The 11,794-nt window shown below is 55.6% G+C and overlaps 2 protein-coding genes across 4 annotated transcripts; one reads left to right on the forward strand and one right to left on the reverse strand.

The window, feature by feature from the left end:
* Positions 1 to 2,031: 2,031 nt before the first annotated feature.
* On the forward strand, positions 2,032 to 9,046 carry CUEDC2 (CUE domain containing 2). Of its 3 annotated transcripts, none has more exons than XM_032881440.1 (9): positions 2,032 to 2,165; positions 7,057 to 7,143; positions 7,505 to 7,648; positions 7,742 to 7,803; positions 7,885 to 8,015; positions 8,100 to 8,282; positions 8,420 to 8,481; positions 8,563 to 8,623; positions 8,708 to 9,046. In XM_032881440.1, the coding sequence occupies exons 2-9, from the start codon at positions 7,070 to 7,072 to the stop codon at positions 8,852 to 8,854; spliced, it is 864 nt and encodes a 287-aa protein (XP_032737331.1). In that variant the 5' UTR covers positions 2,032 to 2,165; positions 7,057 to 7,069; the 3' UTR covers positions 8,855 to 9,046. The 3 variants fall into 3 exon arrangements, with proteins under 3 accessions (XP_032737331.1, XP_032737348.1, XP_032737339.1); XM_032881457.1 differs by having other exon boundaries at positions 2,045 to 2,226; XM_032881448.1 differs by lacking the exon at positions 2,032 to 2,165 and adding an exon at positions 2,230 to 2,252.
* A 115-nt stretch (positions 9,047 to 9,161) lies between these two features.
* Positions 9,162 to 11,785, reverse strand: FBXL15 (F-box and leucine rich repeat protein 15). The gene is made up of 4 exons (XM_032881425.1): positions 11,154 to 11,785; positions 10,828 to 10,981; positions 9,999 to 10,504; positions 9,162 to 9,493 (listed from the first exon to the last, which is right to left on the reverse strand). The coding sequence occupies exons 1-4, from the start codon at positions 11,204 to 11,206 to the stop codon at positions 9,304 to 9,306; spliced, it is 903 nt and encodes a 300-aa protein (XP_032737316.1). The 5' UTR covers positions 11,207 to 11,785; the 3' UTR covers positions 9,162 to 9,303.
* Between the last annotated feature and the right edge of the window lie 9 nt (positions 11,786 to 11,794).

The raw sequence follows: 11,794 nt of genomic DNA on the forward strand, positions 1-11,794 counted from the left end.
GGCTTTATCTCTGCTCTTAATGTCTGGGCAATCTGCCCTTTATGCCTAATTTCAAACCCAATTCCTCATTCTGAGGTTGGATGATGGGGAATTGATGTGCTAAGGGAAGCTTCGGCATAGGCTTCTAGCTTTTCCCTTCAGCTGAGGACAACTAGGAGGCAAAAGTCACCTGAGGGAATGGGAAGAGAGCAGTCACCACGTCACTTTTTTCTCCCTATGTGGCTTCCAGAAGCGCCCGAAGGGCAGGTGGAATCTGGTCCCATCTTGTGGGTAGAGAGACTGAGACCTGAGGGGACAAAGAATCAGGGGCTTAAGATCAGGCCAGCTATGGAATGCCGAGCAGGACAAGTGTTCCCCAGAGCTCCTATCTTACAGTTTGTGTGTCCTTGTGCCTGTGGCAGTCCCTTTCCTCAGCCCACTGTCCTCTGACCCCAGAACCAATCCCCTGCTGCACAGAGTAGGGACCTTTCAGGATTTGAGCTGGGAATCAAGGGACTCCCTCTAAGAGGTCTTCCCATGATCCTTCTCCCAAAGCTCAGGAATTTCTTTCTGATGGTATCTACCTACATCCAACTGCCAGCCCAGGAACAGGCCAGAAGGGAGGAGAGAAAGGCACAGGGATGGCTGTAGGGATCTCAGGCCAGACGTAGAGACAGAGAAAACCTGAAAGTTCCCGTAATGGGGGTGGTAGGGAGAGAAGAGTCATCAGCATTGTGCAATGAAGGCGGGGATGGGGCTGTGGGGAGGGAGGGACAGCCAAGTCTTTAAAGAACTGGCAGAGGCCTGGGGCTGATGGAGCTACCCATCACCCCCCTTCCCAGGGGCCGGCCTAGCCAGTGTTCAAAGTGGCTGTCACCCCACCTCTCATTAACCCTAGCAGCGCCAGGCTGGCAGCGGCAGTGTTTTTATGGGAGACGCGACGCCAAATGTGCTCCCTCATTTCTCCCTCCCCTTTCCTGCCCTGACTCCCCAGCAGTGAACATCTCATTCTTTGAGGCCAGAGGACGCTGGTGTGGGTAGCTGGGAGCCTGCAGCAAGGGACAGAGCTTGAGAGGGAGCAGTTCTTAGGGGAGAGGAGAGGATGGGACTTTCTACCTTGGACCATGAGCTCCTGAGGGCAGTGACAGTTTCTGAGTACACAGTACCTTATGAGGGAACTAGCCCTGAAGGGGCTCACCCCTGCTGGCTGGGGATGGGCTAGCTCACCCTTGAAGGGACTCTTTCCTTCATGACCCCTGGCGGGATTCCTGGGAAGGGATGGCTGTGGGTTCCGCCACAGGGTAGCACTGGGAAGCTGAGGCAGCAGGAACAGAAAGAAGGTAAGGCCTTGCTAGGTCTTGGAGTTCAGTTGTCCTAGCCTATATGAGACATGCCAATATGTCTGCCAACATGGGCATGAAGGCCCTGAGAGTTGGCATGGCCTCTAGACTGTCCTGGATCTGGGCTCAGGCTGATACTCACCCAGAACACCCACTCCCTGCTACCTCCATCCAAACCAGGCTCCACGATCCCAAGACCCAAACCCTGTAACCACCCTAATCTTGGGGGAGACTTCGCTGTTAAGGGAAGGCAAAGGGGACAGATATGGTGGGAAAGGAACTCATCACCTAAGAGTTGACTGGGTGACGGACCTTGAACCTACACTGGACAGGAAGGGGAATAACACAGGGATTTGGGAAGAACACCAGGTTCTGGACGTAGGGGCCACCAGATCCAATGAGGGATCCAAGTCTGGAAAGACAGCAGAGATAAGGAGAGGGGAGGAAGCTATAGGATTTGAAGGCGGAGATTTTGGGGCAAGGAAGGCCGACGAGAAGACACTGGGTGGGGTCGAACGGTTCTCGGTGTTTCCCAGCTGACAAGAAACTAGGCAGGGATGCAGTTAGCAGTTAATAATACTCCACCCACTGGCGCGACCTCCACGCCTAATTCCTCCCAACCCGCAACAAAAATGGTCGCCGCGAGAGCCTGTCCAAAACCCTGAGACAAATGAGCGTGGGCGCAGAAGCCCCGCCCGGTTGTGGGCAATGCCCTTCTCAAAAATGGCTACCGCGGCGCTTCTGAAAAGGAACCGCTCTGGGCCTCGCCTTTGATCTCGTTGGTGGGGCTGGGGGATGAGAGCTGCACCGCGCGGGACAAGTCGCCGGCGGCGCCCGACGGAGCAGGTGATTTCCCCTCCGGCCCCCGGCCCAGGGCTAGGAGAGTCGCGGAGAACGCTGACCCAGGGTACCCGTCCTGTGTGTTCCCCCACGGTACTCTCTGGGGCCCATCGGCCCCCCATCTCTGATTTTCGCCGTGGCCTGTATCAAGGCACATCCCAGCTTACTCAGGCCTCCCTAGTCTTGTGTCCCCAGGGCTGCAACCGCGTCCCGGTGCCCTCGGGTCCACTATTCCAGACCCTATGGGTATTCCGCTAGCTTGTTTAGGGAGCTCCTGCTTCAGGGGTGGACCATCATCGGGGTCCCACTTCCTGTGCACCCCACTATCCCCTTTCGTGCCCCGGTCTGACTTTGGGTGCCGGAATCCCCTGTAGCCCTCAGTGTCCTTGGCGCCTCTAAGACTTGACTTGGGGGTCAGGGGACAACGATGTCCTCTGGAACCTGCATTATGGGACTAGGGCCCCAGGAGCTGGGGTTCATAGTGGCTGAGAAACCAGTGAAGACCTCCGTGCTAGACCCTCAGAGTGCCCACACTGCTTCCCAGGACTCCTCCCACATGGCCTTCTGCTTTCTCTCCGCCTTAAGCACCTCCCCACCCCAAGGGAACAGCGTGGTGCGCCTTCCCCCAGTCTCACTTAAATTTGTCCTGGGGAATCTGTATTGAGCATCTGGAGAGTCCAGGCTTGTGCCTGGTCCTGGGTACGCTCTCAGGCCATATGGGAGCAGTGAGGATGGGGCACTCAGGGCTCGCTATGGGGAGAAAGTGAGTCCTGCAGGATAAGAGGCAGAGGAAAAGACGTTCTGAGTGGGGAGACCCGTGTAAGCAAAGATTCTGAGGTAGGGAGGAGGGCCAACCAGGCAGGACAGGAGGATCAGAACATCATTTACTTTATGAGGTAGTGTAACATAGTGGTTAATAGGGTTCTGGAGCCAGACTGCTTGGATGTAAATGTGCCAATAACTTACTGTGTGACCTTGGACAAGTTACTTAACCTCTCAGTGTCTCCATTTCCTTTTGGGCAAAATGGAATAGTATAATAATATTAGTATCTATATTTTAGAGTTATTGTGAGGATTAGGTAAGTTAATACATGTAAAGTGCATAGAATTATTATTACCATCATCAGAGGTATTTAAACAGGACTTATGACAGGATGACAATCACATTTTATGGACGCTACCAACCAGGGAGCCCTGATTTGGAGCCCCAAGGAAGTAATGGAATTCCGTGGACTACATCCAGAATTTGAAAATTCTCATGAAACTCATGTTCTTACCCTGCAGAAGGCTGGCTGCTTAGGCTACAGCTTCCCTAGCTCGGGGACTGTGGAGGAGAAATACTAGAAGCGGCCTGTGGGCAGGAAAGCAATGCTGAGGAAGGCTTGAAGGATGGAGAAGGGTGAAAGAAAGAAGTGGCAAGCTTTAAAGGCTGGGTAAAGTTTGGTCAGCCCCAGAACAGAAGAAGAGAGTGTGTTGCTTTAGGAGACAAGCTAGAGCAAAAGCCTAGGGAAGGAAGACATTCTTTGGGGGCATAGTGAGGAGTTTCCCAGTAACAACCTCCTGGCCCTCAGATCTTGATTAGAAACCCAGGGGCATCAGACACATCCCTGAGCACTTCGTCCCTAGAAACTAGACTTTCTCACTGCAGCCCTCATCCCAGCAGAGGTTGCCAGGCAACTGACAGCAGCCAGGATTTGATGTAATCCAGGGTGGGTGTAGTAGGTCTCTTAGGCGGCTGACCTTTGGGGGGAACTGCATAATGGTATCTGGCATGTGTGGTGTGAGCTGTTCTTCTGTCCAGGGCCCATGCTAGAGTCTGGAGCAAGAGGCAGACATTTACCCCTAGTAGGCGAGAGCTTCTCAGTCTTGCTGTCCAAAGTGACTCCCGTGCTGTCACAGCAACACTCTGTTACCACTCAGGGGACCAGGGAACTGTGAGCATAGATCGTAGTTCTGTCTCACCCCTCTTGGAAGTCTTGAGACTCCCCCCATCGCCTGGAATATACATGAGCGAGGCGACCTAGATTTAAATCTTTACCACAGTTCAGCCAAGTGAGTTGGGCAAATCATTAAACTCACTGAGCTTCAGTTCCTTCATTTGTAAAGCAGGGAGGAACTCTTTATTGAGTGTTCCACTCCATAGGATACCGAGTATACACTCATGAATAATCCAGGAGTCTAGTCCCTGCCCTCATGAGACAATTGGAATAAAGCTTAAACATTCCCCAAATAATCATTTTTAATTATAGCTGCGAAAGATACTGTGAAATACGGGAAAGTGCAGTCTGCAATGAGGGTGTAAGACGGAGGGGACCAAAGCAGTTCTCAGGGGTCAGGGGCAGCATCCCTTGAGGAAGAAGATTGTAAACTGAGACCTGACAGGTGAGAAGGTGTTAGACAAATGAAGGGGTGGAGGTGGAAAGCTGTCCAAGCAGAGGAAACAGTTTGTGCAAAGGCTCTTGGCACGAAAGAGCTTCAAGGTTAGCAAACTGGAAGAAAGCCAGGGTGGAGGGGAGTGATCCAGGGAGGGTGTGGTACATGGGGGTGCTGGAGAGATGTATGCAGGGGTAAGGCCCTCAACTAATGGCCACCAAAAGAATCTGGGCTAATCAGAAGGGAAGGGGGACTTCACTGATAGATTTGTAGCGGGAAAAATAGGATTTTTGTACAGGTCACGCAACTGTGATCTTTGTAAAGAATAGATTTTGGGGACAATACAGTGGTAGGAGGAGGGGTTAGGAGGCTCTGGCAGTGAAGGCAAGAGGTGGATGGAATGGGAGGAGAGATGGAGAGAAGCATATGTATTGAGAGGTATGAGAGGTGATGGTCAGTGCTTGGTGACTGGATGTGGGTAAGATGGTGTCAGGATAATTCCCAGACTGCGGCAAGAGCAGCTGGGTACGTGAATGTGCATTTACTGATGACAGCCTTGGAGGAGCAAAGGATTTGGGAGACTGTCAGTTTGGGACATGTTAAGTCACCCACGTGGAGGTGTCCGAGAGGGAGGTGTGCAAATGTGTAGCTACATGGAGGGGACTGGGCTCGAGCACTGGCATTTGGGGATTGGTGATATAGAGTTGGTTCATAAAGATGTGGGACCACACAAGGTCTTGGGGGGAGGTACAGAGCAAGGAGAGAGGAGGAGTGGCTGTGAGCCTGAGCTTTGCTGCCAGCAGAAGTGAGGGGAACAGAGAAAGGAGCCCGGGAAGGAATGGCTGGAGAAGGAGAGTGTGATGCATCAGAAACCAACATTGATGCTTCTTGAAAGGGCAAATATCAGGTGCAACCAGAAAAAATAGCCTTTTCTTTCTTTTCTTTTCCTTCTTTCCTTCTTTCTCTCCCTCCCACCTTCCCTCCCTTCCTTCCTATAGATCCAAAACAGGCAATATTGGCAAGCTTAAATGGTTCAACCTAATTAGACCAAAACCTGAAAAAGTAACTCATGACCTTGGACTGAGCAATTCTGGTAGAGATGTTGGAGCAGAAGCCAGATGAGCTGGGGAGAGTGGATAGAAAGGAGACTAATAAGGAAATGGAATTGACATGATTGGATTGGCTGAGTGCAGCAGATCGGGTTGAGAGAGGGTGAAATCAAGGGTAATTACCAAGTCTCAGGTTTGGCAGCTGAGTGAGTAAATGGTTGGTTCAGCCAGTGAAATGGGGGGGGGGGCGGTTTACACCGATCATGGAATATTGTGAGTGTGGGGTAGGTGTAATCTGAGATACCTCTGAGTCTTCTGAGTGGGAAGACGAGCTGACATTTGGGCCTGTGGAGACATTCATTACCATCCATGTGTTCCCGACTCCCATATATGGCCTGTTGGGAGTCAAAAGCATGTAGATGGGAATGAAATAAGTCAATGAGTATTTATTGAACATTTACTAAGTACAAGCAATTGTCTAAGTGCTAGGGTTACACCAGTGAATAAGACAAAGACCCCTGTACCTTGAAGCTTACAGTCTATGAGGGAGGTCAGACAATAGGCAAATAAACATAAGATAACATTAAGCTGTAGGAGATGCTGTATAGGAAATGAAGCAGGGTAAGGGACTAGGGAGTAGCAGGAATACTCCCTATTTTTGGTAGGTTAGTCAGGGAAGGTCTCTCTCAGAAGGTAACATTTGAGCAGAGCTCCAGAGATGAGGGGATGAACCATGTAGATATATGGGGGAGATAGGAAGGAAGAAGCTGGGGAAGTTTGAGGACCAGCAAGGAGGCTGGTGAGGCAGGAGTGGAGTGAGTGATGAGGTTGGAAAGCCCGGCAAAGGCCAGATCTTGGAGGGCTCCATAGGCTTTGGAATGGCGGATGGAAAGTCCTGTGTAGATAACCCCAAGCTGCTGGATTGGGCAGGAAAAGAGAATTCTGAAAGACTTCCCCTTCCATCAGAGCCCCAGAGCCAGAAAAGCCCCTTTGTGCAGTGGGTGGGTGGCCCATTCTAGCTGGGGGAAGGCTGTGCTTGTTCCTGAGGCCTGCTCCTCGGGGGGGCTAGACAATGGGCCCCTTGTGGTTGGACTTGAGGGCCAAGTGGCCCTCTCTATGATGGGATTCCTCAGCCAAGAAGCATGTGACCCCAAGACCTTGGCTTCTTGCCAAAGGGTCTGGGCCTGCTGTTGGGGAATGGGGTAGAGAGATGGGGAGAGGCTGGGGGAAGGGCGAGGGAACCACTGTGGAGGCCTTCTCCTGAGACAGGGGTGAAGGAGGTGGAGGGATGGGCAGGGAGGGGGCTGCGGCTCTGCTTGAGGGAGCAGGGGAGGGCTGCAGAGCTGGAAGCTGTGGACAGCATCAACAAACGGTCTCCACAGCAGGGCAGGAGGGAGGGGCTGGCCGCGCCTGGGCCTACTGGGTAGGGGCAGGCAGAAGAGGGCCTGACAAACCTATATCTTCTGTCCCTGCAGAAGAGGAGAGAGCATGGAGCTGGAGAGGATTGTCAGTGCAGCCCTCCTTGCCTTCGTCCAGACGCACCTCCCAGAGGCTGACCTCAGGTAGCAGCAGCTCTCCTAGAAGGATCATGCCAGGGTCAGGGTTGGAGCTGCTGGGCAGGACTCTAGGCCCTGGCCCATGGAAAGACTGGGGTGGGAAGCCCTCCGCTCTAATCCTGAGGTGGGGGAGAGCTGATTATGATCTGCTGGTATGGCCTTAATCTTAACCTGTCCCTGTCACCTTGCTGGACAGATGGGAAACCGAAGCTCTGTGGGAGGGTGGGATACTTTTTGGCTTCAAGGCTTGAAGTCTGGTTCATGGACACAGTGAAGCCGAGGGCTCGAGTCTCAGGCTGAGGGGGAGGGAGTGTTGCTGCAAGTACCCAGTGTCCTACTCAGGGCTTGTCCTGTCCCCTTCCTGCAGCGGCTTGGATGAAGTCATCTTCTCCTATGTGCTTGGGGTCCTGGAGGATCTGGGCCCGTCCGGGCCATCAGAGGAGAACTTCGATATGGAAGCCTTCACTGAGATGATGGAGGCCTATGTGCCTGGCTTTGCCCACATTCCAAGGTGGGATGTGGCTGGGGCAAAGAGGGGGCGGAGGGCCGGCAGACGGTGGAGGGTGGGCAGAGTCGTCCTCTTACCACCTCCTTGTCTTTTCAGGGGGACAATAGGGGACATGATGCAAAAGCTCTCAGGGCAGTTAAGTGGTGCCAGGAACAAAGGTGAGTTTGGGGCCTGGGATGACTCATAACCCCCATCCCCCCAAATCCTGACAAACCCGATGCTCTCTCTGCTTCCTTAAGAGAACCTGCAGCCACAGAGCTCTGAGGTCCAAGGTCAGATGCCCATCTCCCCAGAGCCCCTGCATCGGCCTGAAAAGCTCAAAGAAGAGACTAGGGCTTCTCCTACAGCTTCTGGAGACACCCAGGATGAGGTACTGGTAGAGGAGGGTACTGGGAGAGAATTAGGGGCCAGGAAAGAAAGAAGTTCTGCTTCTTGTCAACACCTCTGCCCACAGGCAGTTGGTGCTGAGGAGGAGCTGCTGCCAGGGGTGGATGTCCTCCTGGAGGTGTTCCCTACCTGTTCAGTGGAGCAGGCCCAGTGGGTGCTGGCCAAAGCTCGGGGAGACTTGGAAGAAGCTGTGCAGATGCTTGTAGAGGGGAAGGAGGAGGGGCCTCCAGCCTGGGACGGCCCCAACCAGGTATCCTCTGCTAGACATCCCCCTCCACCCAAAGCCTCAGCCCCACGGTGCCATATTGTTAAGCCCCCGCCCCTAGCCTATCCCTGTCTGCTTCTGCTGGTGCCCTAGGCTTTAGACCGGGCTTCTCTTCTCTGCAGGACCTGCCCAGGCGCCTCAGAGGCCCCCAAAAGGATGAACTGAAGTCCTTCATCCTGCAGAAGTGAGTCTGGGCTGGGCTGGGCTAGACCCTTAGAAGGTCTTTCCGGGGCGGCAGGAGCGTCAGCTAGCCAGTTTTTGGCAGGTACATGATGGTGGATAGCGCAGAGGATCAGAAGATTCACCGGCCCATGGCTCCCAGGGAGGTGAGAGGGCTATGGCTGCTAGAGGTGTGGAGTGGGGGGGACCATACCCTGGCTTCTGCTGCTCACCGTCCAGTTGCCTGACAGGCCCCCAAGAAGCTGATCCGCTACATTGACAACCAGGTAGTAAGTACCAAGGGGGAGCGGTTCAAAGACGTGCGGAACCCTGAGGCCGAGGAGATGAAGGCCACATACATCAACCTCAAGCCCGCCAGAAAGTACCGCTTCCACTGAGGCATTCGCCAGACTCTGCCAGAGCCTTCTAGGCTCAGATCCCAGAGGGATGCAGGAGCCCTACACCCTCCCACAGGGCCTGCCCTAACTCCTGTCCCCCTTCTCCACCCTGCTCTCTACTTCCTTGCCCCACACTGTTGACCTCCTCTTGGAGCTGCCCAAGGGCACAGTAAAGGTGGCCCCAGGAAGGTGTGAGTGCATTCTGGTCATTTCTGCTCAGCATTGGGGTGATGGGGTACTGTGTCTGTCTGATCTCTCTCCCAACTTCATATCCCTTATCTCCAACAGGGCAGCAGCGGCAGGCAAGTGGGGGTAAAAATCTCTTTATTTGAAGCTCCAGAGTGGGGCAGGGCATCCGCCTCTAACCAGAGGCCCCCACAGTTCAGTTTCCCTACAGTTCATAGTCAGGCCCCGCCACACAGTCCAGCTGTGCCCCGTCGGCAGACAGGTCAGACCTGCAGGTTGACAAAGGGTGCAAAGCCTGCCATGTCCTGCAGCAGCACCAACGCCTGATGCAGCGGCGGCTCCACGTCGATGTCCACGCCGCGCTTCCGCAAGCGGCTCAGGCTGGGCTCGGCCACATGGTGGCAGTGCCGCACCCGCAGCGAGCGCAGCGCGGGGCAGTACTCGGCCAGCGTCCTGGGGAAGGAGCCGGGTGAGGCTGGGGGCCAGAAGCCGCTGCGCCCACGGTGGGGGAGCCAGCAAAGCCCCTGTCTCCCTCAAACTCAGAGCATACTCTTCCCCCTCCATAAACGAGGGAGGGGAGCCTGGGTGGGGTCATACATTCAAAGTCTCCAGGGAACCCGAGACTTCCTCCTGTCTCTTACAGGGGGAAACTGCTCCTTTGCTCCGCCCAGGATTTCAAGGTTTTCCCTAGTTGAAGAAAAGCCAGAAACCGGACTATGTGCAATCTGCCAACGTGTAAATACTGGTTCAAAAAAGTTTTTTTTTTTTTTTTTTTTTTCCAACTATGGGCTCTATGGTCTAGGCAATCCTAGAAGCCTTTCCTGGTCTGAATGGGGGTGCCGTGGTAGCAGAAAAATAGCACCACAGTTCTGCCTTGCGACAGCTACAGCCTGCCCCTAACCCGAGGCTAAGTGAGTGACTGACCTCTTCCCAAGCCACCGATCCCATGCCCAGGCACCTGACGCCGTCGCTTCCGACGCGGAGGCAGCCGGTTAGGTCGAGGTGCTCGAGTTCCGGGCAGTTCCGGGCCAACTCTTGGACCGCGGCGTCCCCCACATTGGCGTTGACTGCCAGCGAGAGGCTGCGGAGGCCCGCGCCGCGCCTCTGCGCCAGGTATACGATGGCCTCATCCTTGAGCTGACGGCAGGCGGTGAGGTCCAGCTCCTCAAGGGCCGGACAGCGGTCGGCGAGGCCGCGCAGCGCCAGGCCATCTACCCAGTCACAGTGCGCGAGCGAAAGGCGCTGCAGGCGGGGGCAGCCCTCCGCCAGCGCCCCCAGCGCGCGGCGGCTCAGTTGCCCGCAGCCGGCCAGCGCCACGCTCCGCAGCTGCGGATTCCGCGTCAGGACAGGCACCAGATCCTCGTCCGACAGCCATTCGTGACACGGCGCCAGCGCCAGCTCCTGCAGCCCCTCAGCGTCCCGCAGCAGCCAGGCCAAGGCGGCCCGCGGAATCTGCGGACCCACCTGCGGGCAGGGAGGCACCTCGACTCTCAGCGGGTCCCGGGGGCGGGACCGACGCTGCCTCTCCGCCCCTGAAGAGTTCTTTCCCGTCAGCAACCCGCCCTCGGGGTTTGCCACCTGCCCTCCCAGGAAAGACCCCAAGCGCCTTCTGAGATGACACCCGGCCCTCGCCCTTTCAGAGTACTTCCCGCGGCGTGGATCGCTTCCCGGGCACTCTTGGAGGACCGGGAGGGTCCGCAAGGGTAGACAGACAGGCTGGGGGCTGGGCTGGAGGCGGGGCGGGGGCGGTACCCAGACGGGGCGGGGCTTTGGCCTCCGGCTCTCACCTGAGCGGCGTCGAAGCGGCGCAGCCCCGCCAGGTGCAGCTGCACTAGCGCCCGGAAGGCCCGGCTGACGCGCTGCAACCGGAGCAGCTGGCGTAGCGGCACCCGGCTCAGGACGTGTGGGAGCAGCACGTCTTCCCAAGGCAGGTCCAGGAGCCTGCGGGTAAAGGGGCGTTGGCGGTGGCGTCCCCCGGCCGCAGTCACCAGCGAGTCCGCCTCCGTTATGCTTCTGCGCCCCGGCTCCTAAGAGCGGCCCCCAGACCCGGCCCAGTTCAGCTCCTCTCCCCCAGGTCCTTCTTCCCTTTCCCGGTCCCTCCGGTGCTCGGTACCTGACGGCTCCGGGATCTTGCTCCCCTCCGGACGGCTCCATCGGTGGCTCCATCGGCTGCCTCTTGCGCGTGCGCAGTAAGGTCTCGCTTTGGCCTTGGAGCGGCCTCTGCGAACCCGCCTCCTTGAGCTGTAGAGGCAGACCGATTCAATCGAGTGCGATCTCACTGAGGATCCTATCTAAAAGCGTTCCGGATGGATCTCGAAACTGAGAGCGAAACAGACCGGAGGTGTTACATCAGACCTCGCTCGGCTACAGGGCTTGAGAACTGAAGCTGGAGAATGCGATGGTGCAGCAGAGACTGGGTCTTTTTTCGTCTTGGGCCAGTGGCCGCCTCTGAGTGAAGTGATGATGGGAGGAGCAGGCAAAGCCAAACGCAGAAGGGGCGGAGCCAAGACTCCAAGATTCTGGGCCTACTCTTTGCCCTCTGGTCGTGTTTAGCGACTTTGAAAAATGGGGAGAAACTATCCAGGCTTTTACTGTCTGGCACATAGTTGGTGCCCGGTAATTGTTGAATGAATCGAATGGGCGAAGGTAGATTTTTTTCTTCCTTCATCAAGCAAGCTTGCCCAAACCTCTCATTCCTGGTTAGTTAAGTAGTACAGAGCTGTCCAGCCCCTTCCACTCCCGGAAGATTTGGAA

Source organism: Lontra canadensis, unplaced genomic scaffold (genome assembly GCF_010015895.1).
Source record: "Lontra canadensis isolate GAN:19392208 unplaced genomic scaffold, GSC_riverotter_1.0 scaffold3, whole genome shotgun sequence".
Classification (NCBI taxonomy): domain Eukaryota; kingdom Metazoa; phylum Chordata; class Mammalia; order Carnivora; family Mustelidae; genus Lontra; species Lontra canadensis.